This window comes from Narcine bancroftii, chromosome 4 (genome assembly GCF_036971445.1).
Source record: "Narcine bancroftii isolate sNarBan1 chromosome 4, sNarBan1.hap1, whole genome shotgun sequence".
NCBI lineage: Eukaryota > Metazoa > Chordata > Chondrichthyes > Torpediniformes > Narcinidae > Narcine > Narcine bancroftii.
In genome coordinates, this window is record NC_091472.1 from 307,125,687 (window position 1) to 307,144,582 (window position 18,896).

At 37.5% G+C, this 18,896-nt stretch overlaps 1 protein-coding gene across 1 annotated transcript in view; it reads right to left on the bottom strand.

Moving 5' to 3' along the window:
- Positions 1 to 18,896, bottom strand: part of LOC138762481 (titin-like) — a 383,050-nt gene that overhangs the window by 272,867 nt on the left and 91,287 nt on the right. Inside the window, 18 exon segments of the mRNA XM_069936233.1 lie at positions 348 to 626; positions 743 to 1,021; positions 1,181 to 1,459; positions 1,565 to 1,846; positions 5,231 to 5,509; positions 6,509 to 6,796; positions 6,892 to 7,170; positions 9,068 to 9,346; positions 9,482 to 9,760; positions 9,853 to 10,134; positions 10,336 to 10,614; positions 11,218 to 11,505; positions 11,598 to 11,876; positions 11,982 to 12,260; positions 12,383 to 12,661; positions 13,618 to 13,899; positions 15,819 to 16,382; positions 17,770 to 18,048. Coding sequence (XP_069792334.1) covers positions 348 to 626; positions 743 to 1,021; positions 1,181 to 1,459; positions 1,565 to 1,846; positions 5,231 to 5,509; positions 6,509 to 6,796; positions 6,892 to 7,170; positions 9,068 to 9,346; positions 9,482 to 9,760; positions 9,853 to 10,134; positions 10,336 to 10,614; positions 11,218 to 11,505; positions 11,598 to 11,876; positions 11,982 to 12,260; positions 12,383 to 12,661; positions 13,618 to 13,899; positions 15,819 to 16,382; positions 17,770 to 18,048 — 5,334 coding nt within the window.

Consider the following 18,896-nt stretch of genomic DNA (forward strand, 5'->3'; position numbering starts at 1 on the left):
CACTTTTCACCTTGCGTTGCAGAGCAGAAGATGTGTCTTTCAATTTAACACAAGTTCTGGTTTATTGATATACCAGTACTTCAACAAACTACTATGGATTATTGAGCAGGTGAAACAGTGAACATACTCCATTCCATAACGCCTCACTGATGAGGCATATCACGACGGTATTGAACACTTTGTTTATAATCAACTACATAGATTTAAAAGACAATATGTTGAATACATAACTTTGATTTCAGAACATTTGAAGTACAATCTTCTCAGTCTATGTTAAAATTATATTGGTCCTTTCAATTGTTGTTTTAGAAAGTATTATCCACACCTTACAAAAAAGAATTACCAACCTAGTACAGTCAACGAAGTTGTACAGCTGCTGTGTCCAAATTCATTCTGCACTTCAAAAGTATATTCCCCACTATCGTCCTTATCAACGAATTGTATCTTTAGGACAGCCACTCTATTGACAAAAGCCACTTTATATTTCCTACTGGATGTCAATTCATCTTGATTCTTGAACCATCTGACTTTCAGTTCTGGAGTACCAGAAACCACACATTCTAAGATTGCCATTGTTCCAGAAGTTACACTTAAAGGTTCTGGTTTCTCTACGATTTGAGCAGGCTCTGCAAGAAAAAAATCCAACTTACTTTTTAAATTGATAAAGTTAAAAAAAAGTTCCACCTCTTGACTATGTGACACAATGGTGAAATTCACAAAAATCAAGTGTGTCAATACCAACCTGTCACTGATAAGGTTGCAAAACACTTCTCAGTTCCGGCATCATTCCAAGCTTGGCATGTGTACTTTTCGCTGTGACTTGAGTCAACAGAAGCAATGTGTAATTCAGCAATACCGTTCTCAAAGGATATTTTAATATTGTCATCTTCATTTATGTCATCTTTGCCCTTCATCCAGTTAACAAATATGGGAGTTGAGCCTTCTAACTGGCTGCAAAAAGTGGCTGAATTTCCAGATAATGTTGTAACGTTTTCAATCCTTTTCACAAAGGATGGCGGTTCTGATTAAGAGTTAAGAATTTTGATGAATAAGAGATAAGAAGAACAGAGATAAGAATCGTAATTTTGTCATACTGATGACATAAAACCTAATAAGAGAGCAATCCCAAATGGGATTATTGGAATTAACAAAAGAAAATAGCTGGCATTTGGTAACTTACTTTTTAATCCGACTATAGCAGTACAAGAGCAACTTCCCACGTCATTTGTTACTTCACACTGGTATTCACCAGCATCCGAATGATCAACTTTCTGAATAAAAAGACTAGCTAAAGATTTTCCAGTCGTCATCTTGAATTTTATGCTTGATTGGATCTGCTTACTGTCCTTATACCAAGCGACATCAAATGGCCCTGAGCCAGCAATTTCACATTCAAGACTGATGTCATTTCCTTTCACGACCTCAATAGGTTCCAGTTTTTTGCTAAAAGAAGGTGGCTCTAAAAAAAAATTAGTAAGAGAACTTAGATACCTGGTTAGATATGAAATATCAATGGAAAATATGTTTTTAATGCTTCCTCTATTATTATTTTATGATCACACACCTTTAACGGTGATTGTAACATTGCAGTTGTCAAACCCAACTTCATTCTCTGCTTTACAAGTGTAATATCCACTGTCTTCTACATTGACATCAATAAGTTCAAGGACTACTTTAGAATTAATAAATGACATCCTGAATTTGTCACTTGGAAGAAGTTCACTTTCCAGCTTGTACCAGGCTACTTTGATCTCAGGTGTACCAGTTACAGTGCACTCAAGAGATGTCGAACTTCCTTTTTTTAATAGTATTACACGATTGGGCTTCTTAGTAAAGTTTGCAGGTTCTATAAACCAAAATACAATAAATTAAAAAGAGAAAAAAATTAAAAGATTGCATATGAATTCAAGACTTTGTGAAAATGGGTGATTAGAATAATATCCAAGTCACTATAAATTATACCATAGAGAAAATATGTCAAACATCATCAACTTATGATTCAATAAATGGAATTCAGTAATACTTGTAAAGGTCTCTGAAAAATTGCACTTCACATGCTATAAATATGAAAAAAGTTAAGTTTTTTTCATAGAAAAGTTTATCATAGAACCATAAAATGCTACAGTTCAAAAATAGGCTGTTGGGCCCCTCTAGTCTGTGCAGATCATCATATCCCTAGTCCCGCTGGACCTGCTTCCACAGCATAATCCTCCAGTCATCTCACATCCGTGTACCTATCCAATGTACTCTTAAAACACACGATTGAGCCTGCATTCAGTACATCAGATGGCACTCATCCCACATTCCCTCCTACCCTCTGAGTGACAAACTTCCCCCTAATGTTCCCTCTAAACTTCTCCACCTTCAGCTAAAAACTATGTCCTCTCATATTTATCTCTCCCAAACTGTGGAAAAAGCCTATTTTCATCCACTCTGTCTACACCTCTCATAATCTTGTAAACCTTGATCAAATCTCCCCTCATTCTTCTTCTCGCCAAGGAATAAAGTCCTAATCTGTCCAATCTTTCCCTGTATTTCAACCAGCAACATCCTGGTAAATCTTCTCCACCCTCTTTCTTGTGTGTGCTATCCCGGTTGTGATCCTTTTATTCATGTTTCAATTAAGATGATTCCTTCTTAAACAATCAATACTTAACTACAGAATGTTTTAAGGCAAAAAAATAAATTTTATTTACAAACAAAGTGAGTTTTTTTTGGTTACAATTCACATACTACCTGCATATTTTGTACAATTGTCTCCTTATTTATTTCTGGCATCTATTTCCCTAGGAAATTCTAAACGGATTTTATGCACCACTTAATTTCATTGTCATGTTTTTCCGCCCATGGAATTTTCAATTTTTAAAAAAATTATACCAGAAGTTCTAGAGTTATAAACCATTTTCCCCCTTGTAAATGTTGCATCTATCTACCAGCTCTCAAAAAGTAACATGAATTTTTATTGTGACAGTTTTCCTCAGCCAAAATTCATCAAAATTGGGGCAAAGATGTTTGTGAACTGCTCTGCTTTGTTTGACATTATGACAACCAAGCTTCCCAAACAAATGGACCAACAGAAGTACTTTAATTTATCATCTTGGAAGGAGGAAGATTGCAAGCACATATGGAAAGCCATTGTTGGAAACAATTTACGTGGTTTTTAAATAACTCTTGCTTAAATTCACCATGCTGTCATTTTAAAAAAAAATAGACCAGACCTAGCAGCTGACCCTATAGAGGATACCATTCTACAAGGACTGAAACACAAAGGTCTCCAATGCTGTGATTATAGTTAAATCACAGAAATGTTGGACGACCTCAATAGTTCTTGCAGTATCTATATATTACCGACATTTCGGGCCTGAGCCCTTCTTCAAAGTATGAGAAAAGGCAGGCAAATCGTGAATAAAAGAAATGGAGGGGGGTGGAGTACAGACCATCAGACATGAATATGGAGAAGAGGCCAAAAGGAAGGAAAGGTGACAATTCATAGGGAGAGTGAGGGGTGGGGGGGTGGTGGGGTGAATGGTGGTAATTGCTCTTTGAAAGTAATCCAGAGCTGGGGTAAAGAAGAAAGAGGGAAGAGGGAAAAAAGAGAGAGAGAGAAAAAAAAGGACATACACCGAGAGAATGAGGCACAGACAAAAAAGGAGACATAGGGGTGGGGGTAATGGAAAGCAGAAAAGCCGATATTAGTGTCTTCTGGCTGGAGGGTGCCCAGATGAAATACGAGGTGTTTTCCTCAATTTGCAGATGGTCTCAGACTGGCAGTGCGCAAGACAATGATGGAGAGAAATGTCAGCAAGGGAATGGGGTGGAGAATTGAAATGGGTGGCCACTGGGGCAGGGGAATAGGGTAGGGAATCCTCCTCTCTCTGCCTTCTGAAGAGACTGCTCCTTCCATGACTCCCTTGTCCTACCTTCCCACCAATTACCCACTCAGCACCTACTCCTGTGACAGCATCAGGGGTCCGACTTGGTGTTCAACACCATTGGGTTCCCCAAACAATCCTTCCAAGTCAAGCAATACTTCACATGAATCTGCAGGAGTCGTCTACAGCAGCTAGTGCTCCTTTCATGGTCTTCTCTATATCGGAACCACTGGACGCAGACTGGGAGATTAGTTCATTGAGCAGCTTGGCTCTGACCACTGCAATAGCGGGGATCTCCCAGTGGCAACCCAATTCAATTCCCATTCCCTTTTCGCTTGCTGACATACATGCCCATGGTCTCATGCATTGCCAGACTGAGACCACTGCAAATTGGAGGAACAACACCTCATATTCTGCTGGGCACCCTCCACCGGATGGAATTAACATAGCCTTCCCTTGTTTCCATTAGCCACCACCATCCACCCCCCAAAAACCTCCACCCCCAGGTCTCCTTTCCTGTAACTCTGTCTCTCTCCCTCCCCTTTTCCCCCTGTCTTCTTTCCCCCAGCTATGCATTCACAGAGCCAACCCCACCCCTCTCCCTATCAATTCTCACCTTTCTTCTTTGCTGATCTTTTCTCCATATCCAATTATCACCTTTTATCTGTTAATCTGTACTCCGACCCCCCCCCCCTCCGTTTCTTTTGATCAGGCGCTACCTGTTTTCTCTCGTACCTTGAGAAAGGGCTCAGGCTTTAACTTCGGTAATACATCTTTATCTCCTATGGATGCTGCGAGACCTACTGAGTTCCTCCAATGATTCTGTGACCATTTGGATGGTCACAAGGACCATTTGGATGCAGCATAACATTGGGAGGCACCCTTGCAGAACAAATTGGGCAAAACAGAAAACTCAAATTGTGGCCTTACTACTGAGCTGTGGCAATTCAAGGACTGCCTGTCATGAAATTGTGATAATTCTACTAACTTAATTTTAATGTTCTGTGAACAGTACTTCTTTGTTCATGCTAAATTGAATTTTTAAAGAAATAAACTTTTTGGAAAATGAAGAAAACGATAAAATCCCAAACAAGAATCATATGACCAAAAATCATGGTTCCAATATTAAATCTAATGAAAGATACTAAAAAAGATATAGGTTTAATTGGTAAAATAAAAATAATACAATGAGATTAGCATGAATGTTGAAGGAAGATTTTGCTGATTGGAAAGATTGTAATAATTAACAAGAAAACTATGAGAAAAGGAGCCTCCAAACAAGATTTTTTTTCCCCCAGAAAGAAAATGAATTGAACAAAGCCATTTAAAACTCAAGAGAATATTTAAAAATTCCACACCTTTGACAAACAGATTTGCCACACATGATTCAGTGCCAACTTCATTACTGATTCGACAAGTGTAGTCACCAGTATCAGAGACTTTTGCTGAATGAAGTTGTAGCATACTTGTTGAACCTTCTTTTGAAATGTAAATTGAATTACTTGATACCAATTCCTTTTTGTCCTTGAACCATTTGATGGTTACTGGAGGGGTTCCACTAATAACACTCCTAAACTGTACTTTAGAACCAGGTACAACATCCTGCGACAAAGGCTTCACAGTAAAGTATGGGGGTTCTGAAAATTCCAGAGGAAAACTAGTCATTATCACAAGAAAAAAAAATGATATTAATAGATTTCACAAAAATGAAATGTTAAAATAATAAACAGGTCAGTATAAATACATGCATTCTCAACAGGGTTATTGTTGCAGTGAATAGGGCGGCATGGTTGGAGTAGTGATTAGCGCAATGCCTTTACAGCGCCAGTGACATGGATCCGAGTTCGAACCCCGCACTGTCAGTAAGAGTTTGCGTGATCTCCCTGTGTCTGCGTGGGTTTTCCCCAGGGGCTCTGGTTTCCTCCCACCATTCAAAATGTACCAGGGGTGTAGGTTAATTGGGTGGCGTGGATGTGAAGTTGTTGGAGAGGGTGCAGAGGAAATTTACTAGGATGATTCAAGGAATGCAAGGAGGAGCACTTGGCAGCTCTTGGATTGTATTCATTGGAGTACAGAAGAATGAGAGGGGATCTCATAGAAACATTTTGAATTTTGAAAGGTTTTGACAGAGTGGATGTAGATAAGATGTTTCCCTTGGTGTGTGAATCAAGGACAAGGGGTCCAAGAATTAAAATTAGAAGTTATCCTTTTAAAACAGAGATGAGGAGGAATTTCTTTAGTCAGTGGGTCGTGGATCTGTGGAACTCACGGCTGCATAGAGCGGTGGAGGCCGGGTCTTTAGGAGAATTTAAACAGGAAATTGATGAGTATCTAATTAGTAAGGGTATCAAGGGATATGGGGAAAAGGCTGGAAATTGGAACGAGGTGTGAGCATAATTCAGCTTAGTGTAGAGTCACGGAACAGACTCGATGGGCCTAGTGGCCTGCTTCTGCTCCTTTATCTTGTGACATTGTCATCTTGTGAAATGGCCTATTACCGTGCTGTATGTCTAAATTAAAATTAAAATTTACATTGAAAATTAAATGGATGACAAGTAGTTTTGGATAACTGAAGGATATTGGTCAATCCAATCAAATTTGAACTAATTAAAAAGATTGAAGATAACAATTCAAACCTTTCACAGTTAAGACACCAATACTCTGATCAGTCCCAGCAGCATTTGTTGCTGTGCAAGTGTAAGTTCCGCCATCTGCTATCTCTAGTTGATGAATCTCCAACTGTGCAATGTTATCATGGTAGGAATATTTATGCTTTTGAGTAGCTGTTAATTCTTCATTGTCCTTATACCAAAGTACACTCATTGGAAGAGAACCAGAGATTTTGCATTCCATCTTAACAAAAGAAGTTTTGATGCCATCCACATTTTTTAAGTTTCTCTTAAATGATGGTGGAACGATGCGATCTGTCCAACATATGGTGGGAAATAAAAGATCATTATTTCTTGCTGCTTTGTTAAAATATTTAATTGCATTGAAATGGAAGGGCAAGAATACTAACCCAATACTGTAATGGAAGCTTTGCAACTGCTGCTACCAACATCATTCTCAACGTCACATGTATATTCACCACTATCCTCTTTTTCAGTGAAAGGAATCTTTAAACTTGTAACCTTATTTGTAATGCTGATTTTGTATTTTCGCCCTGTAATCAACTGTGTGCCATTCTTAAACCATCTGGCTTTGATTTCTGGTGTTCCTGTAAAGCTGCAGTCCAATGTTGCTGGCTCTCCTGCAGTTACACTAATAGATTCTGCTTTTTCTAGAATATTTGCAGGTTCTGTGACAATTGAAAAAGAGAGAGCAAGACTATAAGAAACAATGGTAACAATTTAAGACCATTATTTTTCTTTCTTTCTGGAACTGAGCTATTTATCCTATCACAAAATCAAACTTAGATAACCTCTGAATGTAAATATTATAGTATTTGTTCATGCATCCTTGTGTTCAGGAGAATTAGATGACTTACAGTTACTGGGATCCACCATGATCAAATGCTAGTGCTCAGTATGTCTTAGACTAATAGAGGGAACGACGTGGAAAGAAATAAAACTAGAGACAAATTAAAAAGTAATAAAGAGATTGAAAGAAATATTGGATGAATAAATGATTGAAAAATAAACATAAAGCAAGAGCAAGGATATAAAACTAAAATGATTGGAAATCTCTGAGCAATTTATCATCTGTAAGTAAGATAATTTCAACAGAATAATTAAAAAAATCATGTCACTGTGTGACAGATTATGTTGTGTTTGTATTGTATGTAGCTATGTTTTTAGGAGATAAATTGGGGTAGGTTTTTTAGTGTACGTCACATACATATACTTTAAAACAGATCTTATTTTAAATACTGGAGCTCTGCTCATGCTAGACAGGGCGGTACCATGGGCCTTTGCAAAAACTTTGGAGAGTGCCCAAGAGACTTCACTAATGGATTGTTGTTTACAAAAAGCCAACAGATGAAATAACTGGTCGGAGCCGCAGGCTGTCTGGAGTGGAACTTGCTGTGGCTTTGCAAGCAGAGAGCATAAAACAGGCTTCCTCTCTTAGAGAGAGAGAGAGAGAGAGAGATAGAGAGAGAGAGAGAGAGAGGGTTCTGCAGTGCTACAGTCAGCAGGAGCAGCTGGGACTGGAACAGGACAAGCTGGCAGGCTTGTGGAAAAACCCCATTTGGAAGACGGGTTGTGACTGCTTTGTTCAGTCTGGTCAAAGCCCTTATGGTTCATACTGGAGGAGAGGACTGGCTGTCTAATGTTTCACTTGAAGTAAGAGAAATAAAAAGGAACTCTGTGGTGATCTGAAAGAAAGAGGTTATCATCTGGAGAATCCTGAGGGGGCAAACTACTTTGGCAAAACACTGAAGTGACTGGTTACAAGGAATCAGTTGTAGGTGTCCAGCAAACAACAAATCCCTCTCTGAAAACTGACAAGAACCTTCCTGAGCGGTAACCATTTACCTTTCATGCACCAAAGCCTGGTGAACTTCATTAATGTTAAATTCTGTGCACTGTATAAGAATTGCCTGCAAACAGTGAACTTGGAGGAATGAGAAATGAGACTGGACTGTGAATCAAAGAACTTTTCTGAACTTACAGACACGTGCACTTAGAATTAGAAGGGGGTTAAGCTAGGTAAGTTAAGAATAATACGATCAAGTTTGATCCTGTTTTCATGTTTAAAGATAATTAAAAGCAACTTTTGTTTAATTAACCATTTGTCTTGGTGCGTATCTATTGCTGCTGGGTTTTGGGGTCCTCTGGGCTCGTAACAACTATGATGGATCATACAAATTCAAATATCTTGAGAACATCAAGCACTAGGTCTATCTTTCCATAATAAGCTCATTTCAGGTGCTTGGGCCAGTCCATTAATCTCTCTACATGCATGGAGATATGCTCTCACATTTGCAAGGCTGATGCAAATCATCCAGTAATTTGTCGATTTAACAACTAAAAGAGTATTCCAGATTTATACAACAAAAGTGTACAGTAAAAATTCAACACTTGTAATGAACTTACTTTTAAGCTTTTCCTCGTAGCATTTTTTCATTCTATAAAATATTACCTTTTATTTGCATTGTCTTAAAATTACTTCCAAACCTTAAAATATTCAACTGATGACTTTTGAAAATAGCTGAATGCTTAGCATAGATGATCAGGAGTGATATTTCAACCAACCTTTCACTGTTAAATTTGCAACGCATTTTGTGATTCCTGCGTCGTTCTTTGCCTGACAAATAAACTTCCCACCGTGATATTTTTCAGCAGAAGCTAATTGCAGTGTTGCTACATCTTCTTCAAAAGATATTTTCGTATTATCATCTTCAGTAATATCATCTTTATCTTTTTGCCATGTTATGGAAATTGGACTGGAACCTTTCACCATACAATTAAACTTAACAGGCATTCCCATAAGCACGGTAATATTTTCAATCTTCTTGGAAAATGATGGTGGTTCTGTTTTTAAAAATGAAATGTTTTAAGTATGGGATTCTATAATTAGACAGTGCAAAAAATTTAATTAGGAAAAATGCAATTAGTTTTTGTTTTGTAATGTAACAGAAGAGAAATCCTTGCTCGGTCTTCACTAACCTTTCAAAACCACTCCAGAACTGCATGTACAACCTCCAACTTCATTTGATATCTGACATTGATATTCACCAACATCCATAGTATCAAATTTAAGAATCTGTAAACTAACTAAAGAGTTCTGGCAGATTGTCTTGTACTTTCTGCTAGGCCTAATTTGCTTATTGTCCTTATGCCAAGAAACTTCAAAGGGGGCTGTGCCAGCCACTTCACATTCAAGAATAACATCAGAGGCTTTAATCACCTCAAGAGATTCAAGTACTTTACTGAATGATGGAGGTTCTGCAAAAGAACAAATAATAAATTCAATCCAAACAAACAGATATCTCGTAAATTAAGCCAAAGTCAGGATAATGCGAGGAATCTTCACGGACCTTTAACTGTTACAGAAACACTGCAACTCTCACTGCCAACTTCATTTCTAGCTTCACAAGTGTATTCGCCACTGTCTTCCATAACACCATTTAGAATTTCAAGAATGGACACACGGTCAACAAATGACATTTGGTATTTATCGCTTGGATGAATTTGCTGGTCTTTCCTATACCATGCAACTTTAATTTCAGGTGTGCCAGTCAGTTCACATTCAAACCGAGCCGAGTCGCCACTTTTCAACAATCTTGACGGCTCTAACTTCTGGGAGAACATTGGTGGTTCTAAAGAAAAATCAAGATGCCAAGAAGAGCACATTTCAAAGATATTCATAAAAGGAGATAAAGAACAAAGCCCACTTCACGGTGATTAGAACTTCAGTTTCTTCAATTACTATTCCCAAGAACATTTCATAAAATGGGCAAAGACTAATTACAAATTGAATACAATTAAGCAGAATCCATATGTAAATAAAAGAAAATCACCTTTAACAAAAAGATTTGTTGTGCACGAAATTGTTCCAGCATCATTACTGATTTCACAGGTGTAATCATCCATATCAGTTGGCTTCACTGAAAAAAGCTCAAGATATGTTGTAGAAATATCCTTCATAATGAAACAGCTGCCACCCGTCTCAAGCTCTGTATTACCCTTGAACCATTTCATCGACATTGGAGGTGTTCCATTTACAACAGTCTTAAACTTCACTGTTGTGCCTGGCAGAACTTTCTCTGATGCAGGTTTTATTACAAAGCTGGGAGGTTCTAAACGACATGAAAAAAAGATACCACAAAATAATTAAACATATCAAGCAAGCTAAAGTTTCTCCCCCTCCCCTCACCCCCTTTCTTTGAAGATATGGCAAGAGTTAGAGTAGGCTATGACGACTCTAATAGTCTGCCTGTACTTCGACTTGATTCCAATCAGACAACTGAATAGATTCTAACATATTTTAATGGCCTCCCCGATGGATCAGGAGGTTTATCTGCTGAGAACCAATTACTAATTGGTTCTCAGTGAGCTGAGCTCTAGAGGTTGCCTGTGGCATCAATATAATCAAGTAGCAAGCTTTGAAAGAAGGTTTGACTTGAATACCATGCTTGTAAATATTGAATAAAGGCAGGACTTTTGCTGTCAACTTTCATATTAGAATTATGGACCATTGAACAGAGGAGCAAAGCGTGACGATAGAAACTTCCTTAGCTGAGAATCAGCAGCCAGGGGTCAAGAAGTAAATAAAAGTAGCCCAAAATATCGCCAAATTTCAGCACATTTATCAATGAAACTCTGCCGTTGAAATTAAAACTCGTGCAAAAGGAACAAAGACAACATTAGCAAAAGACAAAATGCTGGTTATTGATTCAAACCTTTCACGTTTAAGACTCCGCTGCATTCATCACATCCTGCAGAGTTGGTAGCTTTACAGGAGTAAGTTCCACCATCTGTAATTTCTAATTGTTTAATTGCCAAGGCAGCCGTGTTGTCTTGACACGTCATTGTGTATTTATCATTGGTGGATAACACTTTGTCATCTTTGTACCAGGAAATCGCAATTGGAATAGAACCAGAGAATTTGCAATCCATGCAAAAGGCCACACCCAAGATGCTGGCCATTTTCCTTAATTTTCTTGTGAAGGTTGGAGCAATCATACGATCTGTCCAAGACAGAGAGAGAATTCAATGATATTATCCTAACTAGTTTTAAAAATACTTAAATTATTAGAAGAATTATAAATTCTATACTAACCCAATACAGTAATTGAAGTTTTGCAACTGCAACTCCCCACATCATTTTTGACCTCAAAAGTGTATTCACCACTGTCCTCATTTGTTGCAGAAATAATCTTTAGGCTGGCATTTTTATTTAATAAACTTGTTTTATATTTTCTACTGGATATGAGCTCCTTTCCATTCTTGAACCATTTAATTTTCAGTTCTGGTGTGCCAGCTATTACAAACTCCAAAGTTGCCGGGTCTCCAGCAGTCACCCTAATTGGTTCTGTTTTCTCGATGATATTTGCTGGTTCTATGCAAGATGAAACCATTAACATTAAGAAGCTGCAACGCAAAGCAATATAGTTTCATAAAATGTGTCTTTATATTATTATTCACAATGCATTATTAAACTGACCTTTCACAATCAATGTTGCTAAACACTTTTGACTTCCTGCTTCATTTTCTGCATGGCAGGTATATCTGCCACTGCTGTTCATTTCGACAGCAGCGATGTGAAGAGTACCAACATTGTTTTCAAAAGTCATTTTGACATTATTACTTTCTGTAATAACAGCTTTATCTTTCAGCCAAGTTAAAGTGATTGGTAGTGAACCTTTCACGCCGCATTGAAACACCACTGAACTTCCCAAAATTGCTGTGGCGTTTTCAATTTTCTTCACAAACGATGGAGGTTCTAATTTAGAAGGAAGGTAAAGAAAAAAGTGATACATGTTATATACTCCAAGTTTTAAATCTTTTTAAAATTTTTACAAGATATTTTGACATATCTTTCTCAATTTCCAAAAGGTTACTGACCCTTCATCTTTACTGTTGCACCACAGAGACATTTTCCTACTTCATTAGAAACTGTGCATTGATAATCTCCAACATCTGAGAACTCAAAAAAGCTAACGTGGAGAGAAGCACGCATATTTTGGAAAATCATCTTGTACTTCTTACTGGTTCGGATCTGCTTTTTGTCTTTGTGCCAGACAACTTCAAACGGAGTTGTACCAGTCAGCTCACATTCAAGAGTGCAGCTGAATCCTTTCACCACTTCAATGGGATCAAATGTTTTTACAAAAGAGGGAGGTTCTAAAAAGGCACAAAAAAATAAAATTCAAACTTCTTATAAAATAACAGATATTAACACTTTAGTCCAAATTAAGAATGCCTGGGAGCAGAATTTGAACCTTTTGCTGTCCGATGGGGTTTGGGACCATTTTCAAATTGATTAACATTACATCTCTGTGCGCCCGCCACTGTCTGTTGCAATTCAAAGTGGTACATAGGTCCCACATGTCTAAATTCAAATGATCTTGTTTTTACTCAAGATATAAATCCTTTTTGTGATAAATGCAAAATAGGTGATGCTTCTTTAATCCATATATTCAGGACATGCCCCAACTGGGAAAAATATTGGAGAGAAGTTTTTCAAACATTACCAGTGATTCTCAATTTATAATTAAAACCAAATCCCTTACTCGCTCTGCTTGGAACTCTTGGAGAAGACAATGTTTTGCTAACTCCATTTAAATGTCGCATTTTATCTTTTACTTTGTTGCTGGCCAGATGTGCTGTTTTGATTGTGGAAAGATAATACCCCACCTATGCATTCACAATGGCTAAGGGACAGAATGTCCTGTTTAAATTTGGAAAAACTGAGATCTGCAATTAGATTTTGAATGTTATAGGGCCCATTCATGGACTATTACCATAATCTCTAAGTTCAGTGTTAATACAGCATTTTGGCCCTGTGCTGTCCAACTTCAGAGTGAACAACTTTGCTTCAACAACACTAACTTTCAACCATGTTTAAATTTTGGAAAATTTAAATGTTTTGTCCATTCTTCATTATTATGGCTGTGCTTTGGAAATTCATATGTACGATTATTCTCTCAGAGCTTTTTCTTATCCTTTTTTTTCTGTAGCACATTCAATAATTGTACTGTACAAACTTTTAATTATTGAAAATCAATAAAAATATTTTAAAAAGAAATAAACAAGCAGCATGGATTGTACAATAGGAGTAGCATGAACATCCTACTAACCTTTGACTGTAATGATGGAGCTGGAGCTATCAGTACCAGCATCATTTTGTGCTTCACATACATAATCACCACTATCTTCGACATTTACATCGTTAATCTCGAGAACAGCTGAAAAATCACTAAACGATATCTTGTATTTTTCCGAGGAAGTGAGAATCTTGTTGTTTTTGTACCAGGTAATGCCGATTTCAGGCAACTCCTTAACTTGACAATGCAAGTATGTCGAATCACCTTTCTTTAACAGCAGCGATGGTTCGGGCTTTCTGATGAATGAAGGTGGTTCTAAAGACAAGTTTAAAGAAAAATAGAGTAAAACATTAAAAGAAAACTTTAAGAAAAGAGTTGCAACGCATTAGCTATTATTTATTGCTAATAATTTGAAAGAAAGTTAATATTTTGCCTTTCAAATTTCACCAATAAATAAAACATAATAGAATAAAATTGCTAAACAGTATAAAGCAGCAAAAAAGTTGGATGACATAACATTTTTGGCTTGGACAGCTTTGTTTTCATGTGACTTAGTAACTATCTCATTTCGAATGATCCATTTTTCTATGAATAATTTCTTCTGTTATGCGTGAAATGAAGAGGTAAGTGAAATATGAAGTAAATAAGGCAAATCTGCTTGCCAACCACTATCAGATGAGAAGGAATGAAGGATGAAGCAATGAAAAGGATGAAGCAATGATCTGAGCTGCAAGATAATTTTGCAGTATCTAATAAAAGCAAATGCCTAATTTATTATAGACCCGATTCATTGGTTCCAGGCATCTGGTTAATGTCTTATGAGAAGAGATTATGTAGACAGGGTTGTAGTTTGCAATAAATAAAAAATAAGAAATAATCTTAATGAAGCATTAAAACTTCTTAAAGGATTTGATGAGGTTGATGACAGAAGGTATGTCCCCTCATTATCTAGAACCTAGTGTCCCAGCCTCAAAATAGAGAAATCTAGAAGAAAATGTTTCCTCAACTAGAGCGTATTTAGTATTCTCCACACAAGAGGGCTGGGGAGGCCAATTCATAAATATATTCAGGGCAGAGAGCGATATCTTTCTCAATATTAAACTAAATTCCTGAGCTAACCCCCTTATCTATGAATTTAGTTTAATATTGAGAAAGATATCGCTCTCTGCCCTGAATATATTTATGAATTGGCAGGGCTGAAGTAAAAGATCAGCTGTTATCGAATTGAATGGCTGAGCAGGTCCAAAAGCCAAATTTCTTGATCCTCTTTCTACTTCTTATATATTTTTTTGTTTTTAGTAAGAGATACAGGCCCTTCCAGTCCACAAGCCCACACCACCCAAATACACCCACATGTCCAATTAACCTAATAACCCCCTATGTCTTTGGAACCTGAGAGGAAACTGGAGCCCCCAGAGGAAACTCATGTGGACACAGCAAGCAGAACATACAAACAATTAGCTCCTGGTGCTGAAATAACATTGTACTAAAAGTTTGATATTTATTGACATCCTCTTTCTTAATTATCTCTCATCATGTAATAAGGGAATTAAGGTTATTTATGGATGAATTTATGTAAAATAACATTGAAAAATGAAAAAGGGTCTCTAGAAACATGCATTAAGAGCTTGCATAAATTATCCATATCTATAGGTGTTGTCTGTGAAATAAAACACTCAGTTGTTGATTACATGATTGAAACAAAATACCCAAAAAACTTCATGGTGATTCTGCATAAGTATATTTTTTCCTAACACAAAATTTATATACTTTGTAACAGAGATGCATGGTTCAAACAAAACTGACTTCTGGCAACACACAGACAAACAATTCTCAGCTAAGGACTTCATAATAAACAATGCCCTTAGTTTTTCCACCTGCAGCATTTACATAAAGACTGTTCGGGCTTCCAACATGTGAACATCCTGCATAGAACTGCCTACGGGAAAGGCAGGGCTATTCCAATTGCAGTCCTGCTGCCTTCAACTAATGCTTGGAGATTCATTGTAATCCATTCATATGAGAATGGGTTACAAGAGAGTAAGGGTGGATAAGAATTGTTGAGATGTTCACATGGACTTGATGGGCTGCATGGCTTGCCTCTATGTGGTAAGAAAACTTTTAAATTGAACATGGCAGCAGAAATTCAGTCTATAACAGAATTTATAAAAAAAATATTGTTTTATTCAGAATATCCACAAGTACTGCATAAAATAGCCTTCAAAAATTCTTACCTTTAACTGTTAATTGTGTTAAGCAGGAATCACTTCCAGCTTCATTAGAAGCTGTACACATGTAATTCCCTGCATCTTTCAGCTTAGCTTTTACGATTTCCAAAACCGCAGTTTTGTCATCAAACGTAATTTTATAATTTTTGCTTGAATGAAGCTCTAATCCATCTTTTTTCCACAAAATTGTTACTCCTGAATGTTCATCCACTTGACATTCAAGACGTGCACTGCTATTAATTACAGTTTGAGCAGATTCAAGACTTCTAATAAAGTGGGGTTTGTCAAGAACAATTAGATTAGCAGAGCAGATATCAGACCCACACTCACTGGTTATTTTGCAAGAATATGTTCCTTTGTTCTGAACATTTAAGTTACTAAATTCTAAAGCACGTTTGTTGCCTTTGGTTAATATGCTATAGTTGTCTTCATCTGTAATATTAACACCATTCTTCTGCCAAACAGTATGGATCACAGGTGATCCAGAAACTGTGCATTCAAGTCTTGCAGTTTTACCCACAAATGTTGTTAATGATTCCAGTCTAGTTTCAAAGCTTGGTGGGGCAAGTTCTGCAAAACAAAGATCAGGGTTAATATTTACATTCACTGAATTTAATTTGAAGACAAAACTCATTCATTGTCCTAATTTGCCCAAAAGAGAAAGAAAACTGCCGATGCTGATATTCTCATGCTTTTTTTAATCATTTACAATTTATAAATTATGATCATTTATGGGCATAAATTCAACATTTTTGTTATATAAAGCTGAAGGGATAGAAATGGAGGGAATAAATCTAATTTAAATTTTATACATTTTTGGAAAAAAAACACTAATTAGAAATATTGCATTGCATGAATACATGTATAAACATCCCAATGAGGAACAGGAGTGTCCCACTCAGCCCCTTGCACATGTACTACAACCAGCTGTTATCTCATTTTTGCACACTTACTCCCCTCCCCCCCTTTAATCAAGTATCTACCTACCCCACCTTAAAACTTCTCAAAGGCCATCCATTCCTTAGAGGAAGAGAATTCTGAAGAATCATATTATCATAAGACCAGAAGCCAGGGGAGTAGAAATAGGCTATTCAGCCCATCAAATCTCCTCTGCCCTTTAATCGTGAGCTAATCCTTTTTCCCACTCAGTCCCATTGTTTGGCCTTCTTCCAATAACCTTTAAAGCCCTGGCTAATCAAGAATCTCTGTCTTAAATACATCCATTGACTTGACCTCCACCACTGCTAGTGGCAACAAATTCCATTGATTTACCACCCTTTGGCTGAAGAAATTCCTATGCATCTCGATTCTAAGCAGACACCCTCAGTCTTGGTTTAGTCCTCTTGTCCTAGACACAGCTACTATGGAAATCAACCTTTCTACATCTACTCTAAATGCCTTTCATCACTTTGAGAGGGACTAAAAAAACCCACCTCATCTCTGCCTTAATAGGCAGTGCCTTGTTTATAATCAGTAGCTAGTTGTTATAAAGTTTCCTGCATGAGCCAATTTCATCTCAAGTTCAACTCCATCAAGACCAGTTAGAATTTTCTAAACTTTAATTGTATTCTTTCACTAAACTCTGGTGAATACAAGTATCGTCTGATTCAAGCTTTCCTTATAAAAAAAGCTGCTCATTCTAGGTTGTCCAGTGAACCTTCCTCAAACTGCTTCCAATAAAGGAACATCTTTCCTTATTTTAAGAAATCAATTTATAAAGTGAATGAAAAGGAAGGTTAAGAATCTGTACAAAAATCTGGCAAAATATTTTGTGACATGAAAAGTAAATGCGGATTTAAAACTCTGCAAGTCAGAATGTGAAGTTTTCCATTTTGGCAGAAAAGGTGATTTCTGCAACATCGAAGTTGCCTGGACCATTGAGTTCCTCCAGCTTAAGACCAAATCAAGCTGAAATTAAATGTTAAAGTAAAACACAACAATCAAAGCGGTTACTTACCAGTAACAATCAGCTTAGCTGTACTACCTATACTGCCAATTTGGTTAGATGCTCTGCAAGTATATTCTCCACAGTCAATTAGCTGGGGCTTCAAAAGTTTCAAGATAGAAATATATTTCTTGTTCACAATGTTGTATTTTTCACTATCACGAAGCTCAGCTCTGGCTCGGAACCACTGGAATCTCACATCAGAAAGAGGTTCAACCTCACATTCAAACTGCGTAGCTTGTCCAACGATCACCTCCTGTGATTCAATCTTTCTTTTGAAAGTTGGAGGCACTGTAGATTAAAATTAAAGGAAAGGTAAGAAGATTGAAACAATACACCCTAATTCTTTCAGCTTAGTTTAGATGTGGCCTCCTGAAACTCAAAAAAAGATAAGGGCATGGCAGAAACAATCAATCCACGGAGTGACTGTGGAGAAGAAATTATAGCATTTCACATTTACGTGACTACATTTTTCCTCTTTGTTCTTCCTTTTCCCTTATTTCTTCCCCATCAGATCTAATGTTAAATGAGTAAGTGTGTTACCCATTAAATTTTGATATATAATGCAGTCAAAGCCCGATAAGACCACGTCAGTTTATTTCACAAAATATGCATTTTTTTTTCTTTGGATTGGCTTCGCGAACGAAGATTTATGGAGGGGGGAAATGTCCACGTCAGCTGCAGGTTCGTTTGTGGCTGACAAGTCCGATGCAGGACAGACAGACACGGTTGCAGCGGTTGCAGGGGAAAATTTGTTGGTTGGGGTTGGGTGTTGGGTTTTTCCTCCTTTGTCTTTTGTCAGTGAGATGGGCTCTGCGGTCTTCTTCAAAGGAGGTTGCTGCCCGTCGAACTGTGAGGCGCCCAGATGTACGGTTTGAGGCGATATCAGCCCACTGGCGGTGGTCAATGTGGCAGGCACCAAGAGATTTCTTTAGGCAGTCCTTGTTCCTCTTCTTTGGTGCACCTCTGTCACGGTGGCCAGTGGAGAGCTCGCCATATAACACGATCTTGGGAAAGCGATGGTCCTCCATTCTGGAGACGTGACCCACCCAGTGCAGCTGGATCTTCAGCAGCATGGACTCGATGCTGTCGGCCTCTGCCATCTCGAGTACTTCGATGTTAGGGATGAAGGCGCTCCA